General features: G+C 42.1%; 1 protein-coding gene across 4 annotated transcripts in view; it reads right to left on the reverse strand.

Moving 5' to 3' along the window:
- Nucleotides 1-18,974, reverse strand: part of esrrb (estrogen-related receptor beta) — a 41,065-nt gene extending 22,091 nt beyond the window's left edge. Inside the window, exons 1-3 of one of the 4 annotated variants that reach the window (XM_084914612.1) lie at nt 18,467-18,974; nt 14,869-14,937; nt 5,351-5,760 (exon numbers count right to left, since the gene is read on the reverse strand). In XM_084914612.1, the coding sequence (XP_084770738.1) occupies nt 5,351-5,760; nt 14,869-14,937; nt 18,467-18,516 (529 nt within the window). In that variant the 5' untranslated portion in view covers nt 18,517-18,974. The remainder of the gene's footprint in view (nt 1-5,350; nt 5,761-14,868; nt 14,938-18,466) is intronic. The other 3 variants (XM_084914613.1, XM_084914614.1, XM_084914615.1) reach the window with 3 other exon arrangements.
- Between the last annotated feature and the right edge of the window lie 1,041 nt (nt 18,975-20,015).

Genomic DNA, 20,015 nt, shown 5'->3' on the forward strand with positions numbered 1-20,015 from the left:
GGTTAGGGGTGGAGTGAAATCTAAAACAGTCCTTTAGGACCGTTCAGCAGATGCCACTCTACTGCAACACTAAATTGGTCTCATTAATTCTGTGCATGTCCCCTCCAGGCCCCGGGCGCAGGCCATGTCCCTCTGCGCTCAGAGGGGCCTGCCACTGCTTCAATAGCAGGCTAGAGAGCCAGACACACTTCCCCTGACCACTTTACATAATACTCCTGCAGACCCAAACCTGTTGTTACCACTGTTGCCATTGTTGACTATTTACATAGTGTACAGGCAAGAGGCCTTATGCATTATTCAGCTGCAGCGTCTGATTCCAGGACGGAGCAATGAAAAAGAGTTTCATTGCGACACAATAAAAGCGCTGGTTCCGCACTACTCTAGCATTAGCAATAGGAAGGGCAGGGTATGTGAGGCAGTTCCTCCGCTGCTGCCTGATTCCCTACATTTTACTGCATTCGGGGGTTTTCAATAAAGGGTTTCAGTGTAATGGTTGCTTCGGCCTAGGAATTTGAATTATCCTCATCTTGAGTGGGCTTTTAGCTTGAAGGATTTTGACATTGATATTTTCTAAACTTTTCTTTTAACCTATTGTTTGTCTTTTCCAGTGTAGTGCTGAAATAGATTGACGTCTAATGTCAGAATCGAACCTAATCGTTATAATTCCCACAACATAAACATCCTCATCCATTAAAGTGCATCTAAGCAAACAGGACGGTAGCAAACGTGCTCTCCACCCACCAACCTCTTCTAAAGGGGGAAGCATTTCCTTGTGTGTGCGCACACCGTCCAGACACATTCACACGCAAGCACATTAGGATTGCACCCCGACGTCCTGAAGCTGCACCCCAGCTCTGACCCTGAGTTCACATTTCTGTACAGAAAGCTGTGTAATATTCCACTGGCATTCCTATGCTAGCCCTCTAACATCCTTTGACAGCTTATGCAATTATGTTAACATTATTGGACAGATCAAGTAGAAGGTCCCAAGATGTTATAAATAATTAGAAATTCCTCTTTATATCTGGGTTAGAAATCATTATGCTAATTCTCCTCTTCTCTTTGGGATTGGGGTAAATAAAGGTGTGAGGCAAGTGGCTGATGAGCTCTGATTGTCTTTCCTCTGTCTGTTTTCTCTGTTGTCATAGCAGAACCAGACCATAATAATCCTATCCCTTTCTCATAATCTGGCAGGAGGCGATCAGTGCCGCCCTGCACAGAAGTTAATCTTCTGGGGCTTTTTTGTGTTTGTGTTTCCATTACACACTAACCAATCCTTAATTTTGATGTAAAGCACTAAATCTAAAAAAATATCTATCTTTCATTTGCATTTCACTAAATTATATAATTAGGAACTTGTGGACCGCACACACATGATATGTTGCAGGGCTTATACAGCACAGCTGACCCTGTGTGGTGATGCTTATGGGTTGTTTTTTTTTCTTCCTCCTCTCCGTTTCGTTTCTCAGGGGATCCCAAGGACACGTGCACAAACCGCACAAACCACACCTGGCACTAACTAAGTTAGCCCTTTGATATCGCACACTCCAGAAACAAAAGCAAACATACGAGCCCACACTTCTGCGCTACCGTATTCACCCACCCAGCCGACTCCCTCCCCACCCCCACGTTCGTCTGATGTTCTGTCAGAGGGGGCTTCTCATAGCTCAAGGCAGAGTGAGAGGTGGATTAACTCATTTTTCATCCCTACATTTGATTTATATTTAGAACAGGGATTGTTTCAGTGTCAGCACACATGCAACCTTACCAAAGTATCACTTTCTAGCATGACTGCTGCTTCTGACCTGTTATTTTAAGTCAATATAAGTGCAGAAGAAAATGCTAACGGACATAATAAATGAATGTGAATGTAGACAAAAATGTAGCTTTGCAATCCTGTTTAAAGCACAAGACTACAGCATGTTACGAGTCCCAAATCTATGGCAGATCTTTTTTATTACACATACCAATACAAGAGAAAAGGATAAATGTAACTCATTATATTAACTGATTGCGTTAAAAGCTTTGCTCCCATCAGCAGTTTTGTAAACACAGACGTGAAAAGCATAAAGCTTCAGTTTCACTTGTATTTGGTCATACTCTTAACCTACATTATATCCAAAATATAGTTGTATTTAATGGCTAATTAGGTATTGACCCTTAAATAATCAAAGTGAAATGAAGTCAACTAAAGTTAAAAGATTTGAATATTTAATTTACTTGCATAGACGCCATAACTGAATTATTATCGTCTTTGCTTGAGTTGTCTTCTTAAAAAAATTAATAAAGTATTTTACTGGACTGTAATTCAGCGGACTTAACTGTATTGAGTTATACTGAAATTAACCAAACTGAACTAATATCAGGGCTCAGAGGGTTACGTACGGGTATAAAAGACAACAGATGGCTGAACGGCTCTAACAGTCTTTTTTGTCTTTTATCTAATAAAAAATTGCACTATACTGAACAGTTAAACACAGACGGTGACAACAGATTTAATGGTGTGCTTGTAATAAATGTCATACAATAGATCTGCCATTCAGAAACGCTGCACAGATACACTGGCTGCTAGAGCGACTGTATGGCAACTTTCATTTTTCTAAAACGAAGCACACTGGCGGGAACCCCTTTAACCCGAGGGCCATGCTCGGGGGTTTATCTGTCTTTAGAGAGGTTATGGTATGGTTACCAATAACATTACAGAGTGAAGGGAGAAGAAAAAGATTTGCCTCCTTCTTCTCTTGATAAGTATCTGTCTCAATCTATTTTATGGCTTTTCAGGACCCATGCCAGGGCACAGAGGGGGAAAGTCAGGTCTTGTAAGTAAATTACAGTAAAATGGCAGGTATTTCTCATCAAAATCTAAACTGACTTTTACAGGCTTACTGTCAAGGTCTGTTACTTCATATAAAAGAGGGCCACTGAGTTCAGTTGGTTTTCAAGCAATTTTGCACTTGGGTTCAAAATGGGAAGAAAACACGGTTCAATAAGACATTTATGCTTTTGATTGGTGGGACGCGCGAGGTGCAGGGCTGGAGGTATGATTAGGGCGCATTGAGAACAGGGGTATTTCTGAGATGGATGGAGATCTAGGTTGACTTTAATTTGGGTCTGGCCTTGACTAAAGCAACTATCTCCACATATGAGTTCAAGGGGCTTTTAAACTGGATGAATAGGTGGCAGAAGATGGATGTGCCATCCGTGTTTGTTGAAAACGGTAGGGACGTGGCCTTAAAAAAAAAGCACCGGCCATAAGAGAACTGAAGCAGTCTGAAAGGACAGGTGCACACATTTGTGCAAACACTCACTGAAAATAATATTTTATTTATATAATAATAATTTAAGCCTGCGTTTTAATAGCATTGTCAAGAATAAGTTGCTAAATCACAGTTACACAAGGTGAGCACAAGGTGATAAAGAAATTGTCGTGTACACGGTTAACATTAACTTCACATGTTTGCGTTGTTCTATAAGTGTTATAGAACAATGTGATAAAGGGCTGGGAAAGACAGCTCCTTTGTTTTCTTCTCATTAGAGAGGGCCGTCTCACACTCCACCCTTGACTGCCTCGTTATTCCTTTAATTAATCAGTTCTCATCAACGGCACCCTCTCATTCTTTTCAAGGGCTCTACATCCCGCTCTTTACCACTTCCATTTTCCTCTAGCAATCCTGCATGTGTTTCTTTCATCGTTTCGGAAGGATTTTACCGCCCCCCCTCCCAAAAAAAAAAAGAGCCCTGCATCCTCTGCCTGGGACCCCTGTCTGATTATTATGCCATTAAGCCTCTCCTCCGCTCCTCTGAAAGAGCAGCAGGCTCCCTCTCCAATCTAAAGAAGTCCTGGGTTTTCTTCCCCTCCTTTCCCTGAAATTACCCGGCGACGCGTGCCTGAGTTTCTAATTGGCATGCCCGTCCCTGGAGACGGCCCCCTCCCTTCTTCCTAATGAAAAGCCTCGGCCTTAATTACACTTTCCAAACGCTGATTGTTATTGACAAAACTCCTGTGGCTCGGACAAACGACGGCAGATTAGCTCCATTACAGGCAGCCCTCCAAGAAGAGAAAGAGAGGGATTTCAAATTGACAATGCAAAGTGAGGGGGGAAAAAAGAGGAGCATTCAATTTTTTCTTTCCATGTACCTTGCTCTTAATTGTTTGGGCCGTTGCTCCACTTAAGACATCTCTTTCTTTCCTGATGCCTCTTTTCTGTCCCATTGTGTCGCCGTCAGTGTACTTTTAGTGAAGGGACAAAAGCCCAGTTATGTTACTTGAGAGAAAATGTTCATCTTTTGTCAATAGACAGGATTGCTGATGGCAGCATGGGTAAACAGGAGGATTTGGCCTAATGCTTTTGTTTGCCTGCAAAAGGTACATAGACTGTCTAAAGCTGATAGGGCTGTAAGGTCCAAAATCAACACCTAGCATCAAGACAGGCAGCCTGCTCTCCATTTAATGCCCGCAATTATTTGCTGATGAGAAAATTCCCTGAAAGCAGCGGACAAAATGATTATTTTGTTTCACCTTAACCAAACCCTTAGGTTCATTTGATCTGTTTTATCTAGTTTGGTTTCACTGAATTTATTCCACGACTAAGCCAGCACAGCTTAGTTCTGGGCAGCTGTGCCTGTTGTGCAAATTTTTTTTTTTCTGCTCAACAATATCTTCGTCGTCCTGATTAATCTGGAGCGGAGCGCACAGTTTCACAGTGGGGGGCCTTTCATTGCCTCTCCAATGAGAAGCTGTGATACATCATGCCTTGCAGATAGAACAGTCTCACACTAGTCCCCCACACACACACATATACACACACAAATCAGAACAAGAATAATAAAGCATGCACTCTGCGCCCCCCCCAAGGCATCTGGACAAACAGCCCCCACCCTCCACCAAATCTGCCCTCTGAGTGATGATATTGTCTCCATCAAACTCCACCCACCGTGACAGATGATGTCATAATCTCAACAGTTGCCTCCTCTGTGTTCAAGTCTCCCTTTTTTTCTTTTATTTCAGTTTTATTGTAAAGATTCTTTTCAAAATGCATAATTATTTGTTAATCATTGAAGAGAATTTTATTTTTCTGTTTTGTTTTGTTTTTTTGAGTTGTGAATAAATTAAAAACAGAGGCTGATATGTTTCTGGAGGCTACTGGTCCCCTGTGGTATGAGGCATCTTCCACACTCCAGTGGTTTTTTTTTTTACATTGCAAAGTGTTTGGACTGAGTATGTTTCAGTGCTGTTGTGGGGCCAAAGGTGTCTTGTATGGAGGGTGTTTTGGTGTTCTGTGATGCAGAGACATGGGATGAAATATCTTGTATTGAGTGTTTGTCAGGCGGGGTGAAAGAAGAAAAATACCTTGTATTGTCCTTTTAAAAAAGGCTTTGCAGGCCTCACAAGAGGCTACCCCATAGTGATACCCCGAGGCTATATCTCCACAGACCAGGCACAGCCTCTTGGGGAGGGAGTTCAACATGTATTCGCACTTTATGGACGAGTCCTCCATGATGGTGCTGGAGCAGTCGTCATAGCGCTTGCGGCAGGTGCCAGCCCCAAGCCCGCTGGGGGTGAACATAGGAGGAGAGTCCAGGCCGTTCGAGTGGCTGTTCATGGTGCTGACATAGCCGCCGCTGGCGTCCGAGTTGCCGCTGGGGCTGTGGTGGCTGACCGTGTCGATGACCGAGGAAGGACTGGATGGCTCCGTCTTGATGTAGGACCCACAGCTGGAGGGTAGATGCCGGTCATCAGCGGCCATTCTATTCAGCAGCCTGGAAGGGGGTGGGGGGAGAGTTGGTGGGGGTTAGGGTTGATAGGAAAGGGGGTGTGGAGGGTGGAGAAGATGAAGATGATTAGCAGAGGTCTTCGGAGAGCAGTAATGAATCTCATCAACCAGCCAAGTGACAGAAGTGCAGGAGACAGCAAATTATTAGATTATATGGCAATTCAGAACAACTGTAACAGAAATGCTTCTTTCCTTTAACGAGAAATTTTGAGTGAATGGAGTGTGAAAAGATGAGCGCTAACATACTGCTTATTTACAACTACAGAGCAGAACAACTCACTTTCAAAGCTTTTACAGTGGAAAAACATGTGTTTGATTTTCTTTTCACAAAGGAGAGGAAACTGAAAAGAGGACAGATGATAAGTTTTGTGTGGTTGCAGCCTTATGTTTAAAATTGAAATTTAAATATGTAGTCATGTTTTTTTTAATCTTTCCAACTGTCTGTCTACACCACTGTGTCCTAACAATCCCTTTACACCAGTCAACCAGGGGGAAGGGAAGTGCTTCATTAGCCACACATTACAGCAGCTGCGAAAGCGCTTCAGAGCAAAAATACACACCAAACACGGCGGCACAAGTCCGTACGCCACACAAACCCAGTGAAAAAAAGGTAGTTGAAAGAGAATAAGAGGAGGAGAGAAAGGGCACTCTGAAGACTTAACACACACCCACACACACAGAGCGCGCACACACATCAAAGATGGGGGCATCTCCGTAGTTTAGAGAGCACAGTGGACCTTGGCTTGTCTCCTTGAGTCAGCAGTCAACCAAAAGGAAACATGATGGGAAGATATTGACTTTTTCACTGTCTGCCTAATAACTGTATTTTGGAGTACATGCAATCTGATGCTGTAACGTGTGCAGACTAAAGTGCAGTCTTTTGACTGCGGCCACAAAATCCTCTCTGAAGCCTCTCCTGCCCATATAAATCTACTTCAGTTCAGCTCTATAACCTTTAACTTGAAATTGCACTAAGAGAACAACGAAGAGGGGAAAAAAAAACTGAGCCTGGACACACAACTCGTTTTTCCATCTGCAAATAGAGTGTATTGAAGAGGTGAAGTGGTGGAGGAGATGAATAACTCAATCTGCTGGGGATGCCGTGTAGACACAGTAACCTCTTAGGGTCAAGGCGAGGTCACACACTAACATACGCACACACCCCTATGCATGAGGGTACCACTGAAGGGGTGAAAGGTTACCTGCACTTGCCTACATTAACAAAATTGAGCCTTGCGTGGCTTATGCAAATTCAGTTTCAAGGGTTTCTCGTGAGTGGCAGCTAGAAAGCCCAAGTTGTGCTTTAGCACATTAGTTTCATTAGCATATTGCCAACTAACGGTAATGTTTACATATTTGACATGTCAGGTTTACCATCAACATGGGGAGAAGATGCTGTTTCCCACTTGGGCTCCTATCTTTTGGACTGGACTGCTCTCAGAGCACTTCAGAGGAAACAGGAAGCGAGAAGCGTATGCTGTGGTGTCCGCCGTTGGTTGGCCAAACTGCTTCTCGCTCTCTGAGGCTGATTTAATTGTGAAGATGGGTGACAGAGGGGTTCAAGCCCAGGGGTCAGTGGGTCAACCTTATTTTCTCACCCTGGATTCCAGGGCCCGTGGAGATGGGGGTCAGCGTGTCAAATTAAATCTCATTCCCGGGTTTCCCCTCCCTGCTGTCATGTATATTCATTGGAGCTCCAGGTGCCTAGCACTTCTGGAAATTCACAAAAAGGTTAACTGCTAAAATAAATAATAAAAATAAAAAAAACGTCCCCTGTTAAAACCGTTGACCTTGTGGAATAAGCTCTTTGCCCGAGCTCTCCTGGAATCCTTCTTGTGATATAAAACCTCTCAAAATATAAAACTGACACACAGCTGCCATCCTGTTTCGCAAAAAGCAATCCAATACATGCTTTATTTCCTCTTTCTTTCACTTACTCTCAATTTAACCAATTCATGCAATAACTGTATAACGGGTGGTTGTTAAGAATTACCGTTTTTTAAAAAAATTACCTACCTCTACTCTTAAATGGTTTGCAGAAAAAAAAGTGAATCATGTTCATGCCTTTCTAAAATAGATCTCGCCGCTCTTAATAACGAATGCAGATTACATACCCATAAATTAATGCACGCTCTGTGTTCATCTGCTTTATGTTCTCCGTTTCAGGATGGATATGTGCACCTGCGCGACAGGGCACCTGCACTTGGCTTATTAAAGGCTATATATTAAAACATAGGAGCACAAGATGGCTCCATTTAGCTTTTATTTCAGAAATTCAGAGTAAGCTTAACCCAAGTTCAAAGGCCACCTCGAGGTTGACACTTAGCATAATTGCATAAGTGTCTTAACTGTTTCCCCTCCAGCTCAATGTGGTCATTTATAATGAATGTGCTGGCTAGAATCCCCTTAACTCACACCGCTATGACACATTATATCACTGCTATGCTTATGTTTTTAACAAGCCTGCATATATTGATTAATGATACTGAGGGAATACTAACCATGAGAACCTGGCGTATTAATCAAACAGTCGAAAATATTTCTATAAATATTGGTAATCTCTAGTGGGACAGGGCCAATTTAAATCTATAAATACAACTGTACGGGAAAATGAATTATGAACATTAAATTGTTTGACAGCAGCAATAGTCCCGATAAATAATTCAATATGTGGGGCAGGTGCTAATTAGCTTGTGTGCCACAGACAGAGCAGACAGGAAAGGGTGTGCTGAACTGAGACTTGATGCTGTAAAATCTATAGTTCTTTCTTCCTTCCTCAAGGTAAGAGCTTTTTTCTCTCTCTCTTTTTTTTTTTTTTCAAAATCTGCTGCCTGGCTGCCTAAAGGAGCAGCACTCATCTAAGACACAGTATCTCCCCCTCTCCCATTTTCTCCCTCTGTTCCTCCTCCTTTTGTTCCCTTTGTACCGATCAAAATTCATGCTGAGTAGTAGGTTACGGGCCCGCAAACGCACACTGCGCAGTTTGGTTTTAATCTGATTCCACCTGGCCCTCCTAACGGCATTTCAGATCCCTAATATAATTCCACCAGTGCTGCTGTGACTGGGATTAGCCGGCCTAATGATGTGGCAGCTCGTATCACACTCACCGTTCCGTGATTTCCGAGAGGAGAGCCACGGAGCGCTCTTTCCTAACATCTCCACTCTTTCCCTTTGCCTGCGAGCGAAATTCTGAACATTGGATGACACTGTTATGAGAACGGAGAACATTCAGGATCTAATTGAGCCAATTTGTAAGTATGCCTGCTGAGAGCTAGCAGCTCTCTTCAGCAGGATAGTGACATCTTCCATTTTTCTCTGTGTGACTGCCACGCTCTCCCTGTTTCATGTATAAATCCCAAGCACAGAGTACAACCCTGCGCTAGAGACTCAACTCAAGCAGCGAGTAAATTCCTCATGTCCTTTTCACTCTCAAGGCCGCCAGATGCCAAAAAACACAATTTTTATAACATTTGCTCACCTCATCTTAGAGTGTCGCACCCCTGCTACCTGATCAGACTGCACAAGCGAAGGGGAAGAACGGGTTGGCGGTGGGGGTTGACATCTCAAGGCAGGGCGATGGTGATATCAGATGCCCCAGTAGGGGCAGATCTGTCTCGTGGGCCTCAGGCGATGTGGCCTGATAAGCCACTGGCCCCAGAGTCAGCGGTGGTAGGACGAACTCAATTAGCTCCTGACAGACCCCCTTGCAGCCCAGCACAGCCTCCTCAGCACAGCCAAGAACCCGCTGGCAGCTGCCACGCTGACCTCTCCTCCAGGGGCCACTGCCACCTTTTACCGCTCCAACACACACACAGAGCCAGGGACTCATTTTTTTTGTAAAAGCGAAAATCATGGTCAAAATCTACACGGCCCCACAAAAGTCACAGAAATACGCACAGAGGCTTGAAAGCCACCAAGGGTGCTCGCCGCACATTCACACGGGGGAAAATGTAAATGAAAAAGGACCGAGGCTCAAGGAGGGGTTGGTTTGGCCCCTGGGAGAAAGGAAGGGAATGGAGATTCCAAAACACACTTAGCTGAAATATGGAGTGTGCCTCTCTCTGTCTAACTGGCTCCAGGTTAATGACCACCAGGGGAATAAGGGCCAAAAGACTCTTGGGGCAATGTGCATAAGTGTGTATGTCTGTTAGATTGGTTTATGCGCTCATATGCGAGTGTGTATTTGCACTGCAGACAGAATATGAAAGATGGAAATTTGGGGGTTAGCGGTGTGTCGTGTGGCTGACGGCGGTGGTTTGGTTGGAGGCAAGACCGGCACTCCACAGGGACCCATTCTAATCTATGAGGAAGAGGCCCCTGATTTTGGAGTTTCTCATTCATTAGTCCTGCTCTAGCAGGGAGACAGGGAGAGGACTGAGAGGAGGGGGTGGACCTGAGGAGAGGGGAGGGGCATCTTTATTAACGGATGTGCCAGACACTCAGAAGACGCTGACAGAGATTTATGATTTGCAGATCTATGGAGGCAAACAAAAGGAAAGCGGAGGGGAAAAAAAACAGGAAAAGAGAGAGTAAGTGAGGGGCTACATTAGAAGAAACAGGGAAGAGAGTGTTTACTGTTGTGATGGGGAGTGAGGGTCCCAGATCGATAGTCAGGAGGCTACAGGGGCCAGGGCAGGGTTACCACTTCTCAGGGACTGCGCTGCTGCTGCTCCGTGGTACTCTAGCAAAGGATTATATTTAGCTGCTTCACAGCGATGTTACTGTAGTCTTTATAAAGCCATGAGCTCACTCCACTACGACAACATGAGCCCCACGCTCCAGCAGCACCACAAGATAGAGTCGACCAAGAAGCAGATCACATCTATCGATCGCCCCTCCCGCTCCTTCCTGTTCTAGAGACGCTGCTGGCAGAAGAGAGAGGGCCTCTCGTGACACAGGCGCTGCTGTTTGTCTGACGTAAACTGTCTGGGCCGCTCTGGGCAGATCTTGTTCTTATTAGGGGCTGAGTTCAGGATGTTGAGGGAAGCAACCGGCTAATGACAGAGCTTCTGTCAGTGGAAGTGTGGGTGGGGGGGTCGGGGGGGAAGTAACCGCCGTCTAAACTTCTTACGACAGAAAGCAAGGAGTTAACAATCTTCTATGCAGAACCAGTGGGAACGGCTCTCTGCAGAGTTAGACAGCTCATCACGCTGTATGTAAAAAAGGAAGTTCAGGGATAATTCCGGCCTGCCGTGCCGTACATTTGGGATCAAATTTCTAATTCTGCCTTTTCACTACCAAAGATTACTTTTCATTACATCCATTATGTGGCACAGTCATGGTATAATTTAGCAACATGAATTTACAATGGCTCTTGATAACTACAAAAAGTAATTATGGTGCATGGCAAAAAAAAATAAAAAAATAAAAAATTAGCCTTGGGGCCTAGAAAACTTGGGGTTAGGTGATGACATCGGACACAACCCTGTGTTGTGTGATATGTTACCGATACACAGGCAACAATATCCCAGTACGTTCTCCTGCGATACTGTGACATGGAGGTTTCTCCCCTTTACTACAGACGGTTTAACTCTAAACCGTTTGTTTGTCATGTTATGGTTTTAAAAATGTGAACATTTATTAAAACTGCTTAATTAAATTTGGCTGTAAAACTCAAATAACAGCACGGTGCAAATAAATGCACTGACAACGAGTAGTTTTTTCTAAAATTGTAAAGATAATGTAATATTCTCAGGAATGCATTATAGTGATATATTATGCAAATCCTCATGAACAGTGTGATTCAATACAATCTGAACTTTAACACTTTTTCTTAAAAAAACTGCATGTTCAGTTTTGCACGATAAAAGCCGACTGCTAAAGTTTTGCTTAACTGCTACAAATCCAGTAAAAAGCCAACAGATATCAACCACAGCACGCTCCATGAGGAGGGAGGTGGGATTATAAAATTTGAATAATGAAGAAAAGAAAAAAGTTTGCGCATAACTAAAAGTCATGCATTGCAGTTCAGAGAGCATTCAGAGATATTTGTGGAGCAAACCAAGAGAGAAAACAGATCCACAAGGCTAATTTTCACAGAAAGTTGCAAGCTGTGCAGGATGATTTTTTTTTATTGTTTGTGTGTCTAAGTGTGTGCGTGCCTGTGTGTGTCACAAACAGAAAGAAATATTTTTATAAAGGGTTAAGGCTATTTAACACAGTGCAATGTAAATCACAGGTTTAGACACAGTCACTGTGCGTAGAGGGGGACGGAGGCATAGAGCCATGCATGAAATTACTTCATTAATCTTCTTCTGATAGGCCGTCCTTGTTTAGGAGGAAACTCTACCTGCCTAAAACAAAGAGCCAATCCTGCCTCCACCACAAATTATCCCCTTTATCAGAAGAGGACACAAATATAAACAGACACACACACACGTGCGTACATACACAAATGCTAGAGCAAAATTAACAGGTCAAAAATCTGAGGTTTATCAGGTGTTTCAGACGTGACGGCGTTTGCAGAGGCTCACGGTCAGTGAGCAATCACAGCGCGGCGCGCGATACGACATCTGTGAGTTAAAGATGTAACTTGATTCCTCGCGTTTAAAGCGTTGTTCGAGGCACACAATTCAGACGACTCCAAAACGAATTGCTGTTACTCAGAAACACCATTGATATGACTGTCACACGCCACAGCAGTCGACACAGTCACAGCAATAGCCTCTAGCTTTTTACAGGCTCATCTCTACCAGCTGCCACACATTCTCCATAAATAGTGCTGGTAATAAAAAGGCGGGTGGGCCTAACTGATTTATATGGTTGTGTCCACCACCACACCATTCAGGAATAATTAAACTTTGGGGATATTTCCTGAATTAATGCATCTCCTTCAGGGGTGGGGAGGTGGGGGGTTGACATCTAAACGTGCGACGCGGTTTTTACCAACGTCTCGCGTCACAGGATGTAGTGGGAGAGGGGGCCTCTCAACGTTTCGACAAGCAGCCACTCAGTGTGTGAACGTTTGATTGTACTTAAGGATGCAAAGGCGGCTTAAGGTGACGTTTTAATGTGCACATGTTTTGTGACCAACAGGCAAATACTCATATAAGCACACGGTCGTATAAACTGAAGGCAGATGCAGAGGAATACACACACACACACACACTTTTACACTAACAAATCTGTCAGTTATCAGATTTAATTATTATATGACAAGAAAAGTTGTAAAAAAAAATGTTAACCTCTAATAAACACTTCCCTTGATGACAGTAAGGGTGAACAGCCTGATTTTCAGATTGAGTTATAATTTAATTTTCCCTTAGTATACTGTATTTATAATTTATAATGACTCCACATTTAAAAAAACTGAAGTCTAAACAACGCCAAAGACTCAGAAGTAAATGTGGAAAAATGTTCTTACATTTAAGACTTTCACTAACTCTTTTTTGACAAAGACATTCAAATATTTTTGCACTGCTTTTTAATTTATTTATTTTTTACATGAATTAAAATCTCAAACAAAAGTTGCTTTTATTTTTCTAATAGCAGGGTCCAAATATGTAAGCACAGAGACATTGACCGGCGTTTTGCACACTGTTCTGTTAGTGGGTGATTATTAGTTACATCTAATTGCCCAGGGCAAATCTGGGATAAGCAATAGTAGTGCTCTCTCTCTCTCTCTCTCTCTCTCTCTCGTAGACACACCCGTAAGACAGCCTCTGTACACGCAGCATGTTTTCAGTTTAACAATTTCAGCAGTTCATGAAGCTGAGCCCTACAGCTTTCTTTAAGGCTGTGCTCTGCGTGTTTCAGCACATGAACCTGAAACATTCGAACAGCTCTCCAAAAAGCGATGACAAAAAAAAAACGTTATTCCTCTAAAAGCTGTAATGGGTGGAAGGCTCACGCAAACCATGCATAGAAGACCTGGTGAAGCTGTCAGTAGGAATCAGAGCTGCTTCAGTGATGGACGGTTCCAATATTGATTTCATAAATAAACAAAGCTAAGCATCGATCTTAATGTTATTTTGCATTTCAATTACTGCTCCGAAACATAACCTTCAAACAACTGACCGCTCAATACTAATAGCCTTCAATGATAAACACCCATATCGTTACCCACCTTACGTCATGTCATTTTTAAACTAAGTGTGAATTACTGAACCTGGAGTCGCACAATGTGACTGCAATCAAATAGAAAGCAAAATGTTTGCACAAAAAATGTTAAACTTTGTAATTACGGCTGATTTTGCTTTTAATCTTCACCGTGTGGTGTTTTCTTGTAATGCAACACTCAACAGCTCATGCTAACGGCTCTTTTCTTGACCGTGGTGTATTTCCCAATTTCCGCTTTCTATTGTAGGTGTGTGTATGTGACTGTATGTAAGTGTGTGTGAGGATGCATGCATGCATGGATGTGTGTAAATGAAGAGGAGCCCTTCAGTGTTGGAGCAACAGGAAGAAGTGCTGACGCACTGTGTCAGTGATAGCACTCTGCTGCCACAAGGGCATGAGAGCCCACATAGGCTAGCATTATCCTTCTAGACTAATGGGCCTGGTTATTTTTAAACAGATTCTCACACTGCGGTGGAGGTGTCCAAGGTTACCATGGATGAGAAATCAGGAGGGACGCATGCAGTGACATTTGGTGATATCTGTGCAGGTGGATGTTATAAAATAGCCAAAGAGGTATTGTAAGTAATCATGAAGAGATGTAAAGGCCAAACATCAAATAGGCTCTCAAGAGAGAGCATCTTATTATGAAAGCATGATCTTCCAAAACTGACCAATACTAAAAAGAAACATTCAGAATCTGGTCTTTAGTAAGTTTTAACTGTAAAGTTAGAGTAAAGAAATACAGAAAAAAGAACCAGCCTGGATCCTGAAACCTTCTCTTGTCCTTTTATTTTATCAGTTAATGACCTGGGAAACAAAGCAACACAAGAAGGTGCTTGATTTGGCAGCTCCTTAAAAGCCAGCCTCAGCACTAACAACTATAAACCCAAATACCTCTGAAGCTACAGAATTGAGACTATCCAGACATTGCCAACACATTCTGCATCACCATTTGGCCTGGAGAGAGATAACATGCTCCCCCCGCTCAGCTTGAGCTGAGTGACATATTTACAGTGAAAGTAATGATACTAGATACCAGAAATGAGAGGGCTCCAGCGTGGCCAGTGGACTCAGGAATCTCTCTAATGAATTGGACAACAAAGCCCTGTTGGTACAAGGAAGAAGCATTTAGAATTTGGCAAAAATCTGAGCTTAAGCACATTAGGTTTCTCTTTAAAAGGCACACATCCCAAAAAACCTCCTAAAATTTGCTCTGGGAGATGAGGAAAGTAAGAGCAGGACAGGTGGGTTGCCTGGGCTTCATGCTGCAGCTACAGAGGCCACCGGCTCCTAGCTCATAGCGGGGTGGCAATTCTCGGCCAGGAGCTTCTTCTGGTAATGTATTCTGAAACCAAATTACCGTAAGCTGATCCCATCTGGATAGCGTCTGTGCACGGCTGCTTTGGTTACCCACCACTGCCTCTAGCCTGTGATAGCATCTCCATGAAGACAGCAAAAATCTGATTAACCCTATAACAATGAAACACTTGGTCAAAGAGCAAGGAGCTTTTAACTTAAGATACACTAATGCAATTCCCTCGCCTTGTTTTCTGAAACCTAATAAGAATCAAGTGGACGGACTGCTAGAGATGGGTGTTTGCAGGCTTTAATGCAGCAAGCTGGGAATGAAGTCAAATAAATTGAAATCTAATTCATCACTGTGTGTTAACTTCTTTCTGCTTCTCTGAAAATACATTAAAAAGCTCTTATTTCATGAAGGGAAATTGGATAGCCTAGTTAGTTTATTGCAGTGCCTCTGCCAGGGCTTAAGGGAAGCCTGGGTGTTGATGGAACATTTAGAAGCAGAGAGAAGTCACATCTCAATTCGCTGCCACTCAAATATTGTGTTTTCTAACAAGCACTGAAAAACTCACACTTGCAATCCTCAACCAGAGCTGGTTTCTAAACAGAGTGCAACAGCCAGTGCAACACAAGTGAATGCAGAGAATCTAATTCCACTACATGATAAAAAACACTTGGATTTAAACAACTGAAGCAAAACTGAAAAACGGGGCGAATGTAATGGGAACATAAAACATTATTAGAACAAGTTGCAATAACGTCTACGTTTCTTTTCAATTGATTTCCAACATTAAAGAAACAAGAGAAGCATCTCTCTGTTTAAAAGATAAAAACTCTCCTTCAGCTAATTCCCAGGCAGTATTGATGCCTTCGGTTCAGTATAGGTACTACAGTGATACGGCACTACACTGTTGTGCTAATAACATAGAGCACATACGTTCTACTAATCCTCTCACTTAAGCATCGCGGCCGCATCCAGCGCTCAGTAAGAGGCTGCAAATACCAGTGCATAATTAGCAGAGAGCTACTGCTGAGCCAAAATTACCAGCAGCACACAAGCATGTGCTGAAAAGAGCCCACAAATTAACTGTTTTTGGGGATTGATATACGTTCACATTACTGCTGAGCATTCCTTCATTAAGATATTTTAGGTTTACTGATTGCCGTTTCAAAAGAAATGTAAAAAGTTACTAATATGTTAAACACCTGTTCACAACTGAGCTTTGAAAGAGTAGATTTTCTGCTCACCGTCAAGTACAAATATAATTATTTATATTCAGCATAATCACTAAATTATATTTAATGTTTCCTATTATTTTAGACAGATTTTAAATCAGCACAACATAACTACATCTCTGGTAATAAACAAACATAAATATACTTCACTCTTTAAGTATTACTAAAAAATATCCCAGCACAGCTACATAAACTTTGTCTTTCACACCTGAAAAATGGAAAAACAAATACTAGATTATGTGTAATTTCTTTAAGAAATACAATGAAAAAAATCTGAATTCTGACACCTGAAAGATCAAACTGATTTAAACTAAAAGACTTACTAAGCAATTACTTTTTGACATAATTGAAACTGTCCTAAAATTTAAATGTTTAATGTTTCACCTTGTGCAGTTCAATTTCTGCTGAAAACTGGATTTTACAGGAAACCATTAATGAATCCATTAAAAAATGAAAACTTAAATATCATGTACTAAAATGATCACATACTGGTGTAAATATGTAAAGCTCTTCTAAAATAAATAAAAATTGCAGTGGTTTTCTTTTCCTAATTAGGAAATACAGACAAAAGAGTACAAAAAAGACATTATGACTTGAGCTCATCGTACCTGACATGCAATAGAAATGTTCACTTTTTTAGGGTTTGTTTAATTTAATTTTAAGATGTATCAAAGAATGAAACTACACAAAATACATCTTAAGGGAAAAAAACAGAGATGATTCCATTTATTCCTTATTATACATAAGTATCCTAGAATAACTTTGAATTTGCAGTGATTAAAGCTCAAACTAAAAAAGTCAAAAAAGTAAGAAACACTAAGAGAATTGAGCTCAAACTGTTTTCTGTTAATGATTTTCACATTTTTTAAAATCTAATTAATTAAAAAAAACTATATATCTTAATTATGGTAAAACTGAATAATATGAAAACAACACTAACAAGAATTTTTTTTACCAAAAATATTAAATTATTATAAAACACTGTCTAATTTGGGAAAAGCTCCTAAAATTTCTTTAAACTTCTACATAATAACCCTAATAATTATTATCATTTACAAAATATATGATTTATAACCTGCTTAAATTAATAACAGAAAACTTTAGAACAGCCAAATGTCTTAGAGGCTGGTTTTCATACTATATCTGTTATTGGTTGTTGTTAGATATATTTTTACCATAATGATAAAACTGCTTCTAAAAAAGAATAATAATAATTACAAAGAAAACTGGTGATACAAAAAATACCTTAACTAAAGGTAATTTGTTTTGTTTTAAATGTAAGATACTGGTTGATTTAAAAAGTTTGGTGAAGGCACTGTAAGCCCAGACTGTCCCAGCAGCCAGGAGCTGTCGAGACAGCAGCTTGCCCGGCACGCCGCTGACTGGGACAGACCTGCCGCCTGACTGAGGTTACAGGGTCCTTTCATTCGTCTTGCCTGGCTACAAATATATATTACAGCGTGTAATTTATCCTCTCCAGTTCTACGGATTCACGTTAATCTCTCCTCTTTATAATATCATTCTCAGTCTGCCTGGGTGGCCGGATCTAGGGACAAAGCCATCAGCAAACAAGCTCCTAACCAAACTGGACAGGCACCCCCCAAATTCTATAGAGTAAAAAAAAAGGAAAGAAAAAAGGAAAACACACACACACACACACACACACACTGCTTCAAAGGGCCAAGTTAAATCAATCAGCCATGCTCTGAAAGATATTTATAAAACATACATCATGATGTGCCACACACCCATACACGCATTTACACAGTTGCACCTGCTCTGCTGCTCAATCCTGTCAAGTCCAACGATATTTAAAATCCCTCAAAACAACGAACGGGAAAAAAAGTGCAGGTAAGGAGTTTGAGTTGGCATTAAGAGGCTATACAAAAAGAACAGCCAGGAATTAGAAAGTTAAAAGTTCAGCGCCTCGACTAGTAGAAAAGTAAAAGAAGAGTAGGTAAAGAGCAGATTATATTTTTTTAAATAGAAGAAAAATGAAAGGAAAATACAGGAAAAAGCAAAGGGATCAACGGCACTACAACAGAGAGGTTAAAAAAGAAATAAAAGGGGGAAAACAGAGAAACAAGTGCACCTACTGGTTATGATAGCTGAGAGGGTCTGGAAGACAAAGTTCTGAAATGTCCATCAGTCCAGTTTTAGCATTCCAGGAATGAGAGGAAGAGGAAAGAGAAAACAATTGAGACCCGCTTCTTTCCCAAATGATAGCAAAGCACCCTCAGAGACAACGCTGCCGAAAACCCCCTCCAGCACCGCTTCCCCCCAGCCTGCACAGGTATGTTGGACTCTGATGGATTGAGTGGGCGTGTGTGTGCCTGAGCATGTGTGTTGTGTATGCGCGTGTGTTTATGTATATATGAGTGGGAGAGAGAGAGAAAGAGTGTGTCTGAGTGTATGTGTGAGAGACAGAGAGGGAAAGAGAGAGAGTGAAGGGGGGAGGGACAGATCGACAGGAGAGGTAAAAAGGGGGTGGGGTGGGGGGGTGAGAGAAAGCTAGAGAGAGAGTGAGAGAGACAGAGAAGCGCAGGCAGCAGCGGGATGAGCGCTAAGATGGAGAGAGCATGAGAGTGCGAGCAAGAGGAATGACTCTTTCCATGGTCGGGATAGGGCTCTTTAAGACTCAAGGGCTTGATGAATATGGAACAGCTGCTGTTGGCTGGCTCTGAGGGGCAGGACTTAAAGCGACAGAGGGGGCCGGCGGTGCACTGGGGGAGGAGGGATCCAAACGCTCGCTCGCACTCTCCGCTATGCACAACACGCATGGCTCACACGGACATAGACAAAACAAGCTATCGCATGAACAACAGCGATCTAGCAGTCAACACACAAAGTTTCCATCTCATGATATGACAGAGATGGGTGCTAGAAAGTTAAATAAATAAGATGATAAAGAGAAGTAAGGGGTTTTAAGTATCAGGGGAAGCTCCTAGTGTTCATAAAGCAAAAATAAATCAGAGTTTCAATACTTGCTGTTCTGAATTGAGTGGGGTTTTTTTAACAATATAAAGCAAGGTATCTTTAAATGTGACATTTTACCTGCTGTATCTCTGTATCTCTTTAGTTTTCTGTGTTATATCCACCCGTGCTGGGGTTAATTTGAAGTGGTGTCATAAAGCAACCACACATGAACACTGAACTTAACCAAGCAACACACACACCTCAGAGGTATGACTGCACGGCAGTACTAAGCCTGCTGTCACACACTTCAAGTTTTTTTAAGATCAAAATGATACCTGCACTGTTACACAACACATGATAAAGTCAGATCTGACGCCAGCCGAGAGCAACACTATAGAAGTTCCAGCGGGCAGTCGAGTGCATCCGCAGCACTTCACTTTCAAAAAGCAATAGCTTTCAAACCGCGCTGAGGACAGTAAATGTATTTATTGAGCGGTGTCATTAGCTCCATTCGCGGGTGTTACATGTGAGGGACCATTGTGAACCTTTCACCACCTGTGAGAGATGATCTCAAGCCATAACTCATATTCTCGAAGCCCATCATCTTCTAAAGCAGCAGAAAATCCAGCTCTGTCTCTTCTAACCCCAGCTTTAGAAGCGCCTGTGCTTCGCTGTTGATCAAGCTCAGTAAGAATGCAGAGAATGCAGATACCATTTCACAGTCAGTGA

Source organism: Perissodus microlepis, chromosome 19 (assembly GCF_051167445.1).
Source record: "Perissodus microlepis isolate ML-2025 ecotype Zambia chromosome 19, ASM5116744v1, whole genome shotgun sequence".
In the NCBI taxonomy this organism is placed as follows: Eukaryota; Metazoa; Chordata; class Actinopteri; order Cichliformes; family Cichlidae; genus Perissodus; species Perissodus microlepis.